We start from the raw sequence: 18,063 nt of genomic DNA, 5'->3' as shown, positions 1-18,063 counted from the left end.
GACACACCGGTCAACGTTCTCGTCGAACCCGTCGCCTGCGATGAAGGGCTCGACGCGCGAATTAACCCATAGACACACATAGTTTCTCGCTGGATCTTCTCAGTGGGTCGCGTTTCCGATCCGGTGGTAGATTCTGCGAAGCACTGCTCTTGCTAGGGTCAATGTTAGCATCACTCCGGTTTGAGCCCCGTGAGCTCACCTACTAGTTAAGGTTACGCTGAAATAGCCTCTGAAGACTATCAGCTCAGGTAGGAAAAAAATCTAGTATTATGGTTTCGGTTTATGGAAAGGTCTATCCATTGGAATTGGAACAGTGACATACGTGTTACATTTTTATTTAGTGTATAATGTCTGTAGTGATATCATGGTAAATCCGCTAAAAACTGCGTAACTCCGTCGTGCTGAATCCCTTGAGCTCGTCAATTTACTAAGTTGAATAATGATAGTAAAATCTTTGCAATGTAGTATATTCCTCGTGTAAAACAAATTACAGCAAGCTGGAACTGATTGGCCCGAGCGTGAACGCAGTGCCGAAAACGATAGTTACACTTCCGACGGTTCCAAGTTCCAAGAGCAGAAAGTTGGGCCGCTCGTCCAACAAATATTGAAACAAGTCAACCAAGACGAACTCAAAATGTTTGTGAAAGCATTCCTTCTGGAGACTAATTCGACGTCTGTGCGTTGGCAAGCACACGGGTTGCTCCTTGCCATATACAAGTAAGTGTAGTTTTGTAATAATTTTTTTGGTAACAATTATTATTGTCAGGATAATTTAATGACTTTGGTATGTTTCAGCAACTCTTCACAGTCCGAACAAGCCTCGCTTGTGTCGATGATGTGGGGTCTCTGGCCGACCCTGCCGCAGTACGGCCGGAAAGCAGCTCAGTTTGTTGACCTACTCGGATATTTCACTCTGAAGACACCAAACATTGAGACAGAGGTGATTAATCTTACTTCAATAACAAAAAACACAAACAAATGAGTTTAATTGAATTTTTTAATTATTTCAAACTTCGAATTGCAGAGCTTCGTAGCTAGTGCAGTGGAACTCCTCAGGAAACAGAACCAGCTACTATCTTCTCACGGCAATGCAGCGCTGTATGCGGCATTAAGCTCCTATGTAGAGCTTGATGGGTACTACTTGGAGTCTGAGCCGTGTCTTGTATGCAACAACCCTGAAGTTCCTATGACTACCATCAAACTTCCGACTATAAAAGTGAGTATTCTCTAAAATTCCTAAGTATGTAATCCTAAAGATGTGTTCATCAAATATGTTATGTCAAAATATCTAATAAAAAAATGTCAACAGATTGATTCAAAGTTCACAACTACGACACAAATCGTGAAGTTGGTGAACAGTCACATGATCAGTCGTATCAGTCTTCGCATCGGCGATATCAAACGCAGCAAGATGGTCCGAACGATTAATTTCTACTACAATAACCGCACCGTTCAGGCTGTGCAGGAACTTAAAAATAGACCCGGTGAGTAAAAATCAACATATTGAGTGAAATAACGTAAAAGAATCATAATTTTTTTAATATTTTTGTTAATTCATAAACCCATGTTCAGTTTATCAACTTGACATTTTTATTTTTCAGGAATGTGGCATAAAGCTAAACGCGTTCAACTACAGTCCGGCCAGACGGAAGTTCGTGTCGATTTCCCTTTGCCAATAGTGGCATGTAACCTAATGATGGAGTATGCCGATTTCTATGAGAACCAACAGGCTACCGGTAGTTTTTTAAATTAATTTTGTTACGAAATTTTTGTTATTTGGATTGAATTGCTTAAAAACTTTTGTTTTTGTTTCATTAAATCTTATGAAATTGTTTTAGGAGAATCACTACAGTGCCCACGTTGTTCCCAATCTGTGCCTGCAAACCCTGGCGTATGTGGTAACTGCGGTGAAAATGTCTTCCAATGCCACAAGTGTCGGTGCGTGTACAAATTTATATGTTATTTTTTTTATTTTATTTTTATTGCTTAGATTGGTGGACGAGCTCACCTGGTGTTAAGTGGTGAAGCGTAAATTCGGCACCCACCTTGAGATATGAGTTCTAAGGTCTAAAGTATAGTTACAACGGCTGTCCCATCCTTCAAACCGAAACGCATTACTGCTTCACGGCAGAAATAGGCAGGGTGGTGGTACCTACCCGCGCGGTCTCATAAGAGGTCCTACCGCCAGTAATTACACAAATTATAATTTTGCGAGTTTGATTTTTATTACACGATGTTATTTCTTCATTGTGGAAGTCAATAGTGAACATTTGTGGAGTACGTATTTCATTAGAAAAATTGGTACCCCTCTGGGATTCGAACACCGGTGCGTCGCTCAACACGAACGCACTGAACGTCTTATCTCTTAGGCCACGACGAATCTCGACGACGATGATTTTATTTACAATTTTTTTTAACAAGTACCTTTACGTTCAGAGCTATAAACTACGACGAAAAAGATCCGTTCCTGTGTCACGCGTGCGGGTTCTGCAAGTACGCGAAGTTCGACTACACGCTGACGGCGCGACCGTGCTGCGCCGTCGACACCATCGAGAACGACGAGGAGCGCAAGAAGATGGTGCAGACCATCGGCGCTCTGCTCGATAAAGCCGATAGGGTGTATCGACAACTCGTCTCTAATAAGCCCGTACTTGAAGTAAGAATCTGTTTGAGCTACTTTATATTCTTAAATAAGTAAAAAATTAATGTTATATGCTCCCTGCCCTAAATTATTCGAGTCGAGACGTGCTAAGGCCAACGCAAGAGGAGCACCAATAAAGAATGTTTCAAAATAGGGGCTTAAATAGCTCCTTAACATTCTATAATTCAAAAATATTTTCACTTTCTACGTAAATGAAGTGGGGGTAAAATTTAGCGTTATTCCAAAGTAACTATTCCACGCGGACGGAGTCGCGGGCAAAAACTAGTTTAAATATATTTTACTAATAATATAATTGGAGTGAAGTGGAGTATTCAATTTTCGGCAGTGATTAGATCCCATAAATACACAGCGTGAATGCTCTTGCCCACCATAAGACATCAGATTAAAGTCTCAATTACATTGGTACAAATACAGAGTTTCTCAGCGGTAGAAAACGACAGCATTATGGTATATTCTGGCAAGGCCGACCTACAACATATTTAACGATTGGTATTATTGTTTTGATAGAACAATACATACGGCGTTATTAAGATTTCTAATAATGTTTTGTTTTCAGTCTCTTTTACACAAGATAACCGAACATCGCCTGGAGAGTCGCACAGGCGACGAGAACAGCAATTCAAGTACTACAGCATTCAGTGGGGCTCAAATCAATCGCGTCATACAGACCCTCGCGCATAAGTATTGTGTGGATAGCAAGGGACATTTCGAGGATTTGTCCAAGATCATCCAGAAGGTGCTAGCTTGCAGGTATATGAGTTGACGTAAAGCCTTCGTCAAACAGAACGCATACTTAGCGCCGCGCACTTAACGTCGCGCTCTTTTCATGTCACACAAATCGACTAGATGAGTCCAACGCTCCTTGACGCAACGCATTCGCCAAAACATAGTGCCTTTCGATAGCAGTGTGAAAATTTAAAAGTATTAAGAAATCGAGTGATTCAGATGTGGCATTGTATAAGCATGGGTATTTTCTAACAATTTATATCATTTTTTCGGGCATTATCTAGTATTTTAATACACATTCACTCGGACGCTAAAATAAAATTTGTACAAAATTACGACGCCTGACGTCAAAGCGTCCTAACGCCGCGACAGAGCGCTGCGTACTTATAGCGCTGGGGCTCTGTTTGACGGTATGTTACCATAGTAATACAACACATCTCGACGTCATAGCGCGGCGTCAGTTTAGCGCTCTGACGCGTTCTGTTTGACGAAGCCTTAAATTTTGGTATTATAATATTTTTTGTTGATAATGCAATTGTGACTTCTAATGACTATCTTGCTACAGGAAAGAGTTAGTGACTTATGACCGATCTCAGAGTGAACAAATGAACGGAGAAACCTTGCCCGTGTACGCCGGTCTTGTGCAGAACTATGACGGCGACTTCACTAAAGGTAATTTCAAAAGTTTATCAAATTTTTTTTAAATAAACGTCTTTTTACTGGTGGTAGGACCTCTTGCGAGTCCGCGCGGGTAGGTACCACCACCCTGCCTATTTCTGCCGTGAAGCAGTAATGCGTTTCGGTTTGAATGGTGGGGCAGTCGTTGTAACTATACTGAGACCTTAGAACTCATATTTCCAGGTGGATGGTTACGTTGTAGATGTCTGTGGGTAACCAACCACTTCACACCACGTGGGCCTTGAGGTCGTCCTACCATCCAAGTAAAAAAAAAATTCTATACGATATTCATCTTCCAGATAAACTTATGTATTATGATGTTGCTTACAGAATCTGGTGGCGGATGTTACGGTTGCTCCCTGGCCTCGGCGGAACATTGCCTTACATTGCTGCGCGCGCTCGCCTCGCAAGCCGAGCACCGGGACCGCTTGTGTCGCTTCGGCCTAGTGCAGGAACTCGTACAGCACAACCTGCACCGAGGGACCCCGCAGGTACATACGTGCACCGGAACCAACACCGCCATATTATTTGCTATTTGTATTGAAAACAAGCGGCACGCTCCGGCTCTTTAACAAAAATTTCAACGATATTTGATGTTGTTTTATTTTTTTTAAATAAAAGAACACTTATTGCGGCATGACTATAATATTTAGAAATATGCTGTCGCGACACTTTTTGTAAATAATAATGTGTTCTACAAAGTCGTAGTACATTATTTTATTCTATTATCAATAGTTTTCGCAGGGCACGCGATATATTTTAGATAATTTTTTTACATCTTGGGTTACATTATTGGAGTTTTAGTAAGGATTACTAATTTTTTCAAAAAAGATTATAGCCTATGTCACTCGGGAATAGTGTAGCTTCCAACAGTGAAATAATTTTTCAAATCAGTTCAGTAGTTTCGGAGCCTATTCAATACAAACAAAAAAACAAACATCTTTCCTCTCTATAATATTAGTATAGATTAATATTTCCTGTTTGTAGTGTCAAGAAGAAGTCCGTGCGTTGATATGCCTAGTTACGCGCGATAACTTGCCTGCAACCGAACAACTATGTAATCTGCTGACTCAGAGAATCACTTTGTCGCTCATGGGACACGCCGCCTCTCAGGATCACAACAATTCGGTGAGATAACAACACAGCGCGCAGAATGTAAATTACAGTATGTAAACATCATTTTACTATTAAATTAATTGCTTATTTATAGGTACGTCCCTTGGTCGTCCTTCTGGGCTCGCTTGTCAAAGTTCACGATTCTGTCGAGTGCTGGGAAGTTAGACTTCGCTGCACAGTCAAACTTTGGGTGTGGTAAGTACACAGTAGTGTTCTGACATTGAAAAATGTCATTTACAAAGTTTCGTAATGAAATTTTGTTCATGTTGTAAATTTTACAGGTGCTGCCCCCATCTCACTGAAGTAACTGGGATACCACCCGCAGCGAGCTCTTTGCTAAAACCTGAAGCCTTAGCTGATATCCCAGGAATTAATACATCGTCCCCTAACTGTAAGTTATTGCACGCAAAACATTATTATAAATTATTTTACATAAAAACTATTTTGACTTACGAAGGATTTGATACAAAAATGTATTTGATTAACAGCTCATCAATACGCATTGCAACAAGTGGCGTTGCCCTGTCTCCGCTACATGCAGGAGCTCATGGCGCCGATCGCGCCGGCCGCGTCCGCTACACCCGTCGAGGGAGAACAACCCAAGGACGGGAATGCCAAGGTGTATAACTAAAACGCACTTAATTTACATTAAATATCTATATTTCTACATTAAATCAATATTGAGGCAGCCTATTTCTCGGCTTGTCGAGTATAAGTTTTTGATAATATTTATTATTGTAATATTTTGGAATATAGAGAACTGGGTCTTCTATTGACATGTTTTTTTAATAATACAAAAATATTTTCACCGCTCTATAACGTAATTACTTTTAAAGGAACAGAGTCCGGCCCCGAACAACATGTCTGCGACGGCGTTCTCCACGTCCGTGGGCAACGTGGTGGTGGACCTGGCGGCGTGGCTGGCGGGCGACGTGCCGCACGCCGAGTGGCGCCGCCTGGTGTCGTGCCGCGCCGCGCCCGCCGCCCCCGCCGCGCCGCCCCTCCCGCCGCGGGACCTGCATCTCGCGCACAAATACGTCGGCAAGTGGAGGGAGAAGGTAAACAACAACAATCGTGTACTCGAATTTACTCTTTAAGTTAAATATCGAACTAATTTAAGATTTAGTTCTATATGGAGAACCAATTATGCTTCCAATAGTTTAATGACTATCAATATCTATTTAAATTAAATGTAAAGTCGTATCGCATTGTAAAAACAAAGCGATATTATCATGTAGTATATATATAGAAATTTACAAATGCAACTTTTGAGATATAATTATATATGATATAGATATGAGATGTCTAACACAATAGACTCAAAAAATGTGGGTGTTTTATCTGTCACATAGTTTACATTATAAGAAAAACATTTTCAGGAATTGTATAATAGATTCAATATCTCAAAAGTAAGCCATTATGAGCTTTCACTTCTTCCGCTAATACTGATAAAGGAATGCGTGGAAACAACCTATATTATTCTATATGATAATAAAAATGTGTATGTCGTATCTAAAATTTATGCAAAATAACAAATAACCTACAAATTGTCAAATGACAAAATAATATCATCATGGTATAACAAACAAATGAAACACAGCCTCAGTATTAATTTCATTAATATGATTGTCACAGATGCTGTTATCTCACGGCATGCGTCCGCTCTCGCTGGACGACGGCGGCTGGCTTCGTCCGGTGATGTTCGATCCCAGCTCCCGTATCGCCCGAGACACGGCGTGTCAGATGGTCAAGTCGCTGTGTGACTCTTACGACAGAACTAAGGCAGTAAGTTGATATTTTACATCGGGAGACAGAAGTAAAAGTTAACATTAAATATATTTGTCATACAATGTCCATGTTTGTGTTGATTTTGTTCGATTATATTAATCCTTTTAGTTCTGTGCTTATTTTTATTTAAAATGCAAAAATTGCTAAAGTATTTTTGAAAAAAAGATCTGATAAAAAACTAACATTAAGAAAGTACAAAAATTAATGCTAAATTCACAGCAAAATAATTTTAAATGGTTATTTATAAATATTTAATAACGTTATAAATGCGGGTGCTAAGACACGTCCGTACAGGTCGATATCTAATACCTAAAATCAAACTGCACAATAATCGATATTCCGACGCCCCGCACATTATACGCTTTAATAGAAAATCGATCTGTCGATGGTTCGCGCTCAAAGGGTGAATAAATAATATCGTGGATATTTTAGAAGAGTTAAATTTTATTAAAACAAGCAACAAAACATCCTAGGTACTGATACTTCTGACCAGTTTTCTACCTCAAGTCGGTGACGCCGGAGAAGCCAGTGAACAGTTTTTACAACTATATCAAAGTAAGTTTTATTTCTTTTGAATCCGTGATTTTTTAGTAAAATAATATAACAACTAAAACTCAATTGTTCATTCAGCTTTAGCTTCTGAAGCGCCGTGGAAGCAGTTCCTCGCGTTGCGTGGTGTGCTGCAACAAATAGCTGATCTAATGACCAAGGAGATTGAACAGTTGCATCGTCTTGAAGAGACAACATTAACTTCTGATCTGGCTCAAGGTACCGTTATAGTTAGTATATTGTCTGACGCGAAGAATATCTCATAGTTTACGTAGTGATATGAGTGAGACCCAGACTCGGCATTTAAATTATTAAAATATTTTGTCCAAATTCAATTGAGCTAAAAATGTACTAAAGGATAATATTTATTCAAATAACTTATGTAAAAATTGTAGTGTAGAAGAAAAAGGAATAAAAAGGACCGAATTTGAATGAAAAAGGGATTTATGATGTTGAGATTCACGCATTTGTTTTGTGCAGGTTACGCCTTGAAGCGTCTGACGGAGCTATTGGCGATGTTCCTCGAGGACGGCGGCGCCCGACGCACGTACAAGGGCAGACTGGTGGGCGCCGTGCTGGGCGGCTACCTGTCGCTGCGGCGCCTGGTCGTGCAGCGCACGCGCCTCACCGACGACACGCAAGAAAAACTACTCGAACTGCTCGAGGAGATGACTACGGGTGAGTTGGCCCGTCTCCTCCCCCTCCACCTGTCAAAGTTTTTTTTTATTGCTTAGATGGGTGGCCGAGCTCACAACTCACCTGGTGTTGTTAAGTGGTTACTGGAGCCCATAGACATCTACAAAGTAAATGCGCCATCCACCTTGAGATATGAGTTCTAAGGTATCAAGTATAGTTACAACGACTGCCCCATCCTTGAAACCGAAGCGCATTACTGCTTCACGGCAGAAATAGGCAAGGTGGTGGTACCCACCCGCGCGGACTCACAAGAGGTCCTACCACCAGTAAAACGAAATTTGATGAAGGCGTAGCGAGGGCTCGTTTTTATAGCGTAGCGCTGGTTCCCGGTCGGGTGTTGCCTGGACTCGGTAATAGTATATTAAATATTTTTAAACAGGAACTGAAGCAGAAACAGCAGAGTTTATGGCCGTCTGTATAGAAACAGTAAAGAAGTATCCGTTGCACGATTACCGCACCCCTGTCTTTATTTTCGAACGTCTCTGCTCCATCATCTACCCGGAAGAGAACGAGATCGGAGAGTTCTTCCTCACACTTGAGAAAGATCCACAACAAGAGGACTTTTTGCAGGTGAATGAATACACTTAATCTATCAATACTTTGCCCATTATTATATCCTATGTCGTCTTCTCGCATTAAAAATGTATAATCTCAAATCTTACTAATTTTACAGGAGATTGTTTTAAAGGCTTAACATGTGATATATTTAATATTAATCATCTTTGCAACATTTATTTTTTATTTTTTACCAGTTACATTATTTGTCTTTTAAAGTAAGATAAAATTATGTATTAATTTTGTTAATAGTAGTAAAAATATAGAATTAGAAATCACGACTCAAAATATTAAAAACGCCCACTTCCTAGGTCTTCTTTCCTTAGAATAGGGAAACTAAAAAAAAAAAAAAAAAAAAAAACTAAACTAGGCTCTTTTGACAGTATTTATGAGAAAAATACTGGTGATACCAAATGATACCGCATATTAACTTAATTTCGAATATTTCTGGAAATTTTACACTTTTAATGCGAAAAGACGATATATAACGTTCTACAGTATACTATACATTGCTTGTTTGCTGTCTGCAGGGTCGAATGTTAGGAAATCCGTATTCTTCTCTCGAACCGGGCATGGGACCATTGATGCGTGATGTAAAGAACAAAATTTGCACCGACTGTGAGTTGGTAGCTTTGCTGGAAGACGACAACGGAATGGAATTGCTTGTCTGTAATAAGATCATGTCCCTCGATCTACCAGTCAAGGACGTCTACAAGAAGGTAAATAGTAAACATGTAAAGCTTAAATTCAAATATCTACTATGATTTTGGTAAATGTGATAAATAAACTCATAGGTATGGTGCACCTCTGGCGAAGGTGTGGACGCGATGAGAGTTGTGTACCGAATGAGAGGTTTGCTCGGTGACGCTACCGAAGAATTTGTCGAGACGCTTAGCCAAACCAATGCGGAAGCAGTCGACGATGAACAGTTGTACCGCATGGCCAACGTCTTGGCGGATTGCGGTATGTATTAATTGCGGAATTACTTTTTAATATATTTTATTTGAAGGCCTTAAATGTCGAGAAATACAAAGTAACGTAATTATTCAAATGATTTTTGTTGTTGAAGTGAAACTTCTTTAGAATCGTTGTGATCTTAAACTCGATGAAACGAAAAAATAAGTCCATAGAGACACAAACACATAAATGTATAGAATTCAGCCGGCGAGAGAATGAGATAGAACGAAGTGACGCACAATCCCGAATTATGCTGAAGCTTAGGTGAGCATTATGCCGCATAATGCGCTCTTGTGCTGTAATTGGAAAACTACCATTTACTAATGACAAAATGTTAAATATACTTAGACATTTAGGATAATTGTATTTTAATTTGAAAGATTCACTTCTACCACGTGTGAATTGTACACTTGTATTGTTTTTTTGTTTGGATTTATTATGACTGATGTCATGCGCAGGCGGACTCGAGGTAATGTTGGAGCGGCTGTCGGCCATCAGTCGCGTGGGCGCGGCGCGCGGGCTGTGCGGCACGCTGCTGCGGCTGGTGGCGCTGTGCGCGCGCGTGCGGCGCTGCGTGCGGGTGCTGACGCGGGCGCACACGCGAGCGCTGCCCGTCCTGCTGCACGCGCTGCACCTCGCCGCCATCGACGAGAAGGATCTGCCGCGGGCGCCACTCGTTTATCAGCTGCTAGAGGTATCAGAGTTTTACTAATGATTCTTTACTGATAAAACAATAGCTGGAGCTCGTGTATGAAATGCCATCGTTATTTTTATCGATATTCATTATTACATTACGACTCCCCGCGCACATAAGCAGCCCGGAACTCTTGGCTGCGGCAGCCAATACAACGCGCCTGTTGCACGGCAGCCAGAGCGAGTGTTGGCGAATGTATGTGGCTGCTTTCAGTCCCCGCCAATGCATATTCGTTTTGCCATATGTTAGTTATGACACAGCATGCTTGTACAATCTCTTGTATTTAAAAAAAACCCGGTCTGGGTATGTATAAACTTCTTTAAAATAGTTATAGAATAAGCCTTTTGAATGGCGTTCTAGAAAAAAAGGATAATTTAGTGTATTTTCTTTGCTTTGCGTTTTTTACAAGATAAAGTCCAAATCGCTCAATGAAAAAATCATAAATTGGCGTCGATTGGCTGCTATAACTGGCTGCTCAAATATTTCGGTCGCAGCCAGGCTGCCTAGTGCGCGGGGAGCCTAAAAGTATAATCTTTTTAATTCATACTGAAAGAAGTGATTTCTTCGAGAGAGCAAAACTCACAACGTTGCTACTGATCTGTAGAGGCTCATAATAGATTCAGTCATCTGCATCACTGTGTTTTTATGCAAAAATAAAATAAATGTAGCAGTATAATTAAAATAAAGTTAAATAATACAATTTAAACTTTATACATTTAATGTTACCAAATCGGATACGAAAACAATTGAATTCAAAACTGAAAGCAAACATCTACCACAAATTCTGTTCAAATCTACAATCGAATCAATTATAATCTTCAAATTAATAAAAAATAAACTGTACTTACTTAGTGAAAAAAGCTTTTCACCAACTAAAATGAAATACTCCGATAAATTCTGCAACAATTCTTTCTCCTTAAAATAAATAAACCATCTTGCCCTAAAAAGTTGTAACCAAATGGTTGTCGTTTAACAGATTATGGAACGTATTTTAACCGTCGCCGCGAGTGAAAGTCTGGAGTCGTTCTTGCAATTCTCACTCACGTTCGGCGGACCCGAATATGTGCAAGCACTGCTCAACTGCACCGAATGCCCTGGTAAATAAATATATATTCGTAACTAAATAAAACTAGCCTAAAAAAATATGATTAACCCGTGAATTTTGAAGTCGTCGTGGCCTCAAGGATAAGACGTTCGGTGAATTTGTATCTAGCGATGCAACGGTGTTCGAATCCCGCAGGCGGGTACCAATTTTTCTAATGAAATACGTACTTAATAAATGCTCACGATTGACTTCCACGGTGATGGAATAACATCGTGTAATAAAAATGAAACCCAAAAAATTACTGCGTAATTACTGGTGGTAGGACCTCTTGTGAATTCGCACGGGTAGGTACCACCACCCTGTCTATTTTTATGTCTATGTGGGGCAGCCGTTGTAACTATACTAAGACCTTAGAACATATATCTCAAGGTGGGTGGTGCATTTATGTTGTAGATACCTATGGGCACCAGTAACCACTTAACACCAGGTGGGCTGTGAGCTCGTCCACACACCAAAGCAAAAATTTTTTTTCTAGGAATACGCAACAATTCAGTAGCCCTCGGACATCTGACTCGTGTCCTAGCCGCACTCGTCTACGGCAATGACCTCAAAATGGCTATGCTGGTTGATCACTTCAAACCCGTGCTGGACTTCGACAAACTCGATTCTGAACAATGGACAGAGGAGGAATTCCGTATGGAGCTGTTCTGTGTGCTCTGCGCGAACATTGAGCGGAACTCGATCGGAGGCACCCTGAAGGACTACCTCATATCGCTTGGGGTTGTTCGTGATGCACTCGAGTATATTGTGGTAAGGTTTTTTTTGTTACTTTAAAAACATCATCTATGGTTACCGTTGTACTCAGCTGCTAACTACTGTTGTCTCTGGTAGCCAGATATGGTATGCTGTTGAAAAGAAGCTTAAATAACTCTTAATAATTATTGTTTACTAGCTCACCCGGCAGACTTCGTAGTGCCGCAATCGATATATAAAATACCTAAATTTTTGTATAAAATAAACTTACAACAAACAAACGAATCCGTCCGACGGGGACACATCAAAGAAAAAACAAGATTGTTACTTTTTATTTAATTCCGAGCATTTTCATATTTACATATCTACCTTTTAAACATTCTCTGGACTTCCACAAATAATTCAAGACCAAAATTAGCCGAATCGGTCTAGCCGTTCTCGAGTTTTAGCGAGACTAACGAACAGCAATTCATTTTTATATATATAGATTACGTAATTATTTGTCATTTCCAGAAACACGCTCCATGCGTAAAGCCGACCTTAGTGTGCTCTGATTCGGACGATCTTAAAGAGTTCATTAGTCGTCCCGCTCTCAAATATATACTACGCTTCCTCACCGGACTTGCTGCTGATCATGAACCAACTCAAGTAAGTTTCATTGATTACGTTTATTAGATTGGGTCAATGGAGAATTAAACTTCCTTACATGCTTTTCGTATAGTTAAAACAAAGAAAATTTAATGTAATGTTAAATAGATAAACAGGAAGTTTTTTTGAATTTAAAATATATTAGTAATTTAAATATTTCAATTACGTTTCAAACATTAATAAATCTAGAAATTCTTTATCTATTTTTATTTTTCTTTATCTTTATCTATCTTATTTGCCTGTTTATAGCTGTTATAATTACAATTTGTTTATGTATGTTTATGTATGTTGTACAAGATGCTGGTATGCGAGAAAGTTATTCCGATTGTGCATCGTCTGGAACAAGTGTCTTCGGGTGAACACGTGGGATCCCTCGCCGAGAACCTGCTCGAAGCGCTACGGTCTCAGCCGCAGTGCGCAGCCAAAATACAACAAGTCCGAGAATTCACCAGACAGGTCTGTGGTTGTCAAGGGGATTTGTATATATTCGATTAGCTTTAGGTTTTGTTTTTATAGACGATCCTGTAGACCGAATGGTAAAGAGTCGACGTCGTAGTGCTTCGTAGAATCTACCACCGGATCGGAAAACGTGATCCACTGAGCCCGTCGACGGGGACGGTGACCGGTGCTTGTGGTAGGTATAGTAATCGGCAAACTTCTTGAGCAAATGACCTTGGCTGCGCAGAACCGAATTTTAGGTCACTTTGGTGGTGAGGGTGAGGCGCGACGGCAGGGGAAATCGTATCGAGCGCGTTATTGGTAGATCAGTCGAACCTTGCGCCCCGCACCGCGCCCTCATTCCGCTTGCTCCCAAAAGTACGCTTGCGTACAGTGGAAAGTCTATCGTTATTAATCGTTAAGTTATTTGTTATAATTGCTTGTGGACTTTGTTGCCATTGCTATTTGTTGAGTGTTTGTTGATTTTTTATAAAACATACACTATGCCGTGACAAACTGGTGTAGTACTTAAAAGAAAGGGTAGAAAATTTGTGTACGACGTATATTGCTTCATTATAAAACAGGGGAAGAATGATATGGAAAAATTAAAACAGACTTCGGAAGCAACAAAAACATCAGTGAGTACTGTTAGGTGCATTATTAACGAAGCTAAAGGCTCTGGCTTGCTCGCAGTGTTTCGGACTCCGGGTAAGAAAAGATCAGGGAAGAAGAAAGTTACCGGAATGGATAGTTTCGTTCAATCTGTAATAAAAAGATGTAATCATAATAACTACATAACAAGCAGCGAAACTCCGTACCGTAGAAAGGCTTCGAAGAATTTAAAGAGGATATAAATTTTAATGGCTCGGAATGAAGCTTACGACGAATTATGAAAGAGCTAGGCTTCAGATGGAAAAAAAGAACAGAAAATAATCGGAAGCTGGTAAATGAAAAAAGTAACATTCGATTACTACGAATCGAATATCTTCAAAAAATAATTAATTATAGACAAAAAAGAAGACTGAATCGACAGAGTTGTAAACTACGCCGATGAGCCCTATGTCGACTCATCACGATGATAGCGACTCGGGTGATGAAAACAGTGATGATGATGATGGTCAAGATTATGATAACGAAAAAAAAATTACAAATACCAGCTTCGCTTTAACTGAACCAAGACCTGGCAACAGCTCTAGTTTTGACTTAATAGAAGGAATATCTATTTTACCCCAAGATTAAATTATTACAATTATTAACCTATATGTTTTGTTGATGTTCTAATAAATATATAAATAAATACATATGTTGATTTTAATAATTTAATAGCATTATGACGCAGAGTAAATAATGGTTTTGCACGTGAGTGTACCATGCGCAAACTTACCCCCACTACGTCAACAAATGCTCAAGAAGTTTGCCGGTTATTATACTTAGCACCGTTAATGGATCGGGAGGATCCGAAATGGCGTGTTTTGGGCGACGTCGACTGCTTTCCATTCTGTCCGCAGGATCGGGAATGTAGTTACCGGCGGCCACGATGAGAGGGTTCTCGTGTCGTGCCGCTTTGTCGAAGGTGATACATGTACATGATTGCATGAACACAGGAGAAGAAGCGGTTGGCGATGGCGGTTCGCGAGCGGCAGCTGGGCGCGCTGGGCATGCGCAGCAACGAGCGCGGGCAGGTCACGGCGCACTGCTCCCTCACGCAGCAGGTCGCCGACCTCGCCGAGGAGGCGGGCGCCGTCTGCTGCATCTGTCGCGAGGGATACAAGTACCAACCCACCAAGGTAACCGACGACATGCGTGCTCTCTATGATCAGACCGTTTTTTTTTCTTTATTGCATATATGAGTGGACTAACTTACAGCCCACCTAGTGTTATATGGTTACCGGAGCCATAGACATCTACAATGTAAATGCCGCCACCCACCTTGAGATATGAGTGCTAAGGTCTCCATATAGTTACAACAGCTGCCCCACCTTTCAAACCGAAACGGATTATGCTTCACGGCAGAAATAGGCAGAGTGGTGGTACCTACCAGTGCGGACTCCCAATAGGCCCTAACACCAGTAATAATAGGTTTGCACTTTAAATGCGTACATACATAAAATTGATACATATTAGCGATCATTTGATACAGATTTGTCGATCATTCTGAAAGTTTGATTGTTTTTAATTTCACATGAATGAAATGGTAAAACTCAAGCAAAGAACGGGTATAGATAATACATAAAAGCTAAAAAATATATGCTCTTTATGAGTGAACGACCTCACCACCCATCTAGTCTAGTGGTCGCCGAAATCAAATGTATGCCACAACCCATCTTGAGACTTGAAGACTATGTATCAATTGTATAATAATTACGCAAATATTTTTTTTTGTTATTTTGACAACGATGAACTTCCTTGATTGCAATACATTTTCAAGACTATCAGGTCAGTACGTATTTTATTAGAAAATTTGATGCCCGGCTACGTGATATGGACCAGCGTATTCGTGTGTCATTTGATATGAGTACATATATTTCATCCCTTAGACAATGACGACAAGTTATGATGAATATTAAATAAATTATTTAATAGGTGCTCGGTATCTACACATTCACGAAGCGTTGCCCGATCGACGAGTACGAAGCCCGCGCCCGCAAGACGCTCGGCTACACCACCGTCTCCCACTACAACATCGTGCACGTGGAGTGCCACATGGCCGCCGTTAGACTCGCACGAGCCAGGTCAATATATATACATAATTACTTACATATATATGTGCGGAGTTATGTGTGGGTCAGTCTCAAAAAATCATATCACTCATAATTATTTATTGTATACGTGTCCGAGTGCCGTGCCGGACTCCGATGGACTGACTCGACGTTGACATGAGCCGGCACATATATATACATACATACATAATACGGTTAATGAATGTTCGAAATCCTAACACGTATGCATGTAAAATAAAACATTACGTTATCATTTCAATTGACGTTGCTGGTAAACAAATGTGTCGAAGTTTAACTTCTGTAGTTATATTGGTGAGAAGTGACACTTCTGTAATTAAGAGAGCTGTTTTCATTATCTGCGACGTAAACGTTTTATTTTAAATCGTGCCATGAGAAGTTAAGTTAAAAGTAATATTGATGTGTTTGATTTGTAGAGATGAGTGGGAAAGTGCTGCTCTGCAAAACGCTTCGACGCGTTGTAACGGACTGTTGCCGCTGTGGGGGCCGCACGTGCCGGAGTCCGCTTTCGCCAGCTGTCTCGCTCGTCACACAACATACATACAGGTAAAAAATACGTTTTTAACTAGAATAGGTCTACGAGCAGAATTCGTGAAGCTCCGCAGTGCGATATCCACTCGTCAATATCGCTGGTATTCCAGAATTGCACGCCAGCAATTGCAAATAAGCGGAAGTACCTGACCGGAAATGTTTGTCTTAAATTACGAAATTCTTAAGATATTATACCGTCGTTCGTAGGCACCGACACAATTGACGTTACTGAAGTCAGTTTGCGACGAGATATCGCAATAAACATTTAGTTTGCAAGATAGATTCCCTACAGAGCGTAGATTGGTAATTCACATAAACGTAATCTATCTATCTATCTTCGATCTAAATATATAAAAATGAATTGCCGTTCGTTAGTCTCGCTAAAACTCGAGAACGGCTGGACCGATTTGGCTAATTTTGGTCTTGAATTATTTGTCGTAGTCCAGAGAAGGTTTAAAAGGTTTCGATAAATATGAACATGCTCGGAATTAAATAAAAATAACAATTTTGTTTTTCCTTTAATGTGTCCCCCGTCGGACGGTTTTTTTTTTTGTTTTAAGTTTATTTTATACGAAAGTTTAGGTCTTTTATTTATCGATTGAGGCACTACGAAGTGTGCCGAGTCAGCTAGTAGAACCATAATAATGTTCAAACTTTAGTTTCAATTAATTATAGTCGAATTTGACTACTGCCATACCGCAGTGATCCTCACTAGTATAAATAAATACAGGAGTGCACCGGTCACCGCGACATCAGTCACCTGGGCACGCTGCACGACCTGAAGCTGCTGCTGCTGCGGTTCGCGCGCGGCCGGACCTTCCACGACGACACCGGCGGCGGCGGCCCGCTCTCCAACATGCAGCTCGTGCCGGCCCTGCTCCACATGGCGCTATACGTCATCAACACGTGCGTACTCGCTGTCCAAGAACAACCCCAACCAATATTGTTGTAAATCCGTATTGTCCGCGCGGATAGGCACCACCACCCAGCTTATTTCTGCCGTGAAGCAGTAATGCGTTTCGGTTTGAAGGGTGGGGCAGCCGTCGTAACTCTACTGAGACCTTAGAACTTATTTCTCAAGGTGGGTGGCGCATTTACGTTGTAGATGTCCATGGGCTTCAGTAATCACTTAACACCAGGTGGGCTGTGAGCTCGTCCACCCATCAAAGCAATAAAAAAAAGAAAACGTGCAAAAGGAAAATATTGGTAGTTTGTTGTACAATGCTTACGAACACAGGAGCCGCGTGGCTGCGCGCGAGGTGTCGGCGTTAGAGACGTACTTGGGCTGTGCGCCCAGCCGCCTGTTAGAGTCGTGCCACGAAGCCGAAGGCCCGCTCTACTATCTCACACTCATGCTGACGCTCTACCCTCATTCCAAGTAAGTACAAGCGTAAATTATAACAAAATACGCTTTTATAGAAAATCCAACTAAAAAATAGAAATTAAATTTTAATAAATTTGATTTAAAAATAGTGTAAGATAAAATGAT

General features: G+C 40.7%; 1 protein-coding gene across 5 annotated transcripts in view; it reads left to right on the top strand.

Moving 5' to 3' along the window:
- LOC101739972 (protein purity of essence) overlaps nucleotides 1-18,063 on the top strand; it is a 68,456-nt gene that overhangs the window by 45,248 nt on the left and 5,145 nt on the right. For all 5 annotated transcript variants that reach the window (XM_062672431.1, XM_062672432.1, XM_062672433.1 and 2 more), the window contains 32 exons: nucleotides 494-717; nucleotides 796-940; nucleotides 1,025-1,216; nucleotides 1,310-1,484; nucleotides 1,602-1,736; nucleotides 1,839-1,938; nucleotides 2,437-2,656; nucleotides 3,219-3,412; nucleotides 3,954-4,060; nucleotides 4,397-4,557; nucleotides 5,054-5,194; nucleotides 5,277-5,377; nucleotides 5,464-5,573; nucleotides 5,671-5,801; nucleotides 6,019-6,240; nucleotides 6,818-6,967; nucleotides 7,444-7,525; nucleotides 7,601-7,738; nucleotides 8,000-8,197; nucleotides 8,595-8,785; nucleotides 9,301-9,489; nucleotides 9,565-9,733; nucleotides 10,186-10,421; nucleotides 11,398-11,518; nucleotides 12,002-12,276; nucleotides 12,733-12,867; nucleotides 13,165-13,323; nucleotides 14,910-15,092; nucleotides 15,889-16,037; nucleotides 16,460-16,589; nucleotides 17,305-17,480; nucleotides 17,812-17,952. In XM_062672431.1, the coding sequence (XP_062528415.1) occupies nucleotides 494-717; nucleotides 796-940; nucleotides 1,025-1,216; nucleotides 1,310-1,484; nucleotides 1,602-1,736; nucleotides 1,839-1,938; nucleotides 2,437-2,656; nucleotides 3,219-3,412; nucleotides 3,954-4,060; nucleotides 4,397-4,557; nucleotides 5,054-5,194; nucleotides 5,277-5,377; nucleotides 5,464-5,573; nucleotides 5,671-5,801; nucleotides 6,019-6,240; nucleotides 6,818-6,967; nucleotides 7,444-7,525; nucleotides 7,601-7,738; nucleotides 8,000-8,197; nucleotides 8,595-8,785; nucleotides 9,301-9,489; nucleotides 9,565-9,733; nucleotides 10,186-10,421; nucleotides 11,398-11,518; nucleotides 12,002-12,276; nucleotides 12,733-12,867; nucleotides 13,165-13,323; nucleotides 14,910-15,092; nucleotides 15,889-16,037; nucleotides 16,460-16,589; nucleotides 17,305-17,480; nucleotides 17,812-17,952 (5,180 nt within the window). The remainder of the gene's footprint in view (nucleotides 1-493; nucleotides 718-795; nucleotides 941-1,024; nucleotides 1,217-1,309; nucleotides 1,485-1,601; nucleotides 1,737-1,838; nucleotides 1,939-2,436; nucleotides 2,657-3,218; nucleotides 3,413-3,953; nucleotides 4,061-4,396; nucleotides 4,558-5,053; nucleotides 5,195-5,276; nucleotides 5,378-5,463; nucleotides 5,574-5,670; nucleotides 5,802-6,018; nucleotides 6,241-6,817; nucleotides 6,968-7,443; nucleotides 7,526-7,600; nucleotides 7,739-7,999; nucleotides 8,198-8,594; nucleotides 8,786-9,300; nucleotides 9,490-9,564; nucleotides 9,734-10,185; nucleotides 10,422-11,397; nucleotides 11,519-12,001; nucleotides 12,277-12,732; nucleotides 12,868-13,164; nucleotides 13,324-14,909; nucleotides 15,093-15,888; nucleotides 16,038-16,459; nucleotides 16,590-17,304; nucleotides 17,481-17,811; nucleotides 17,953-18,063) is intronic.

The sequence above is a fragment of the Bombyx mori genome, chromosome 15 (genome assembly GCF_030269925.1).
Source record: "Bombyx mori chromosome 15, ASM3026992v2".
Taxonomy (NCBI): Eukaryota; Metazoa; Arthropoda; class Insecta; order Lepidoptera; family Bombycidae; genus Bombyx; species Bombyx mori.
This window is presented reverse-complemented; position numbering and strand designations above follow the sequence as displayed.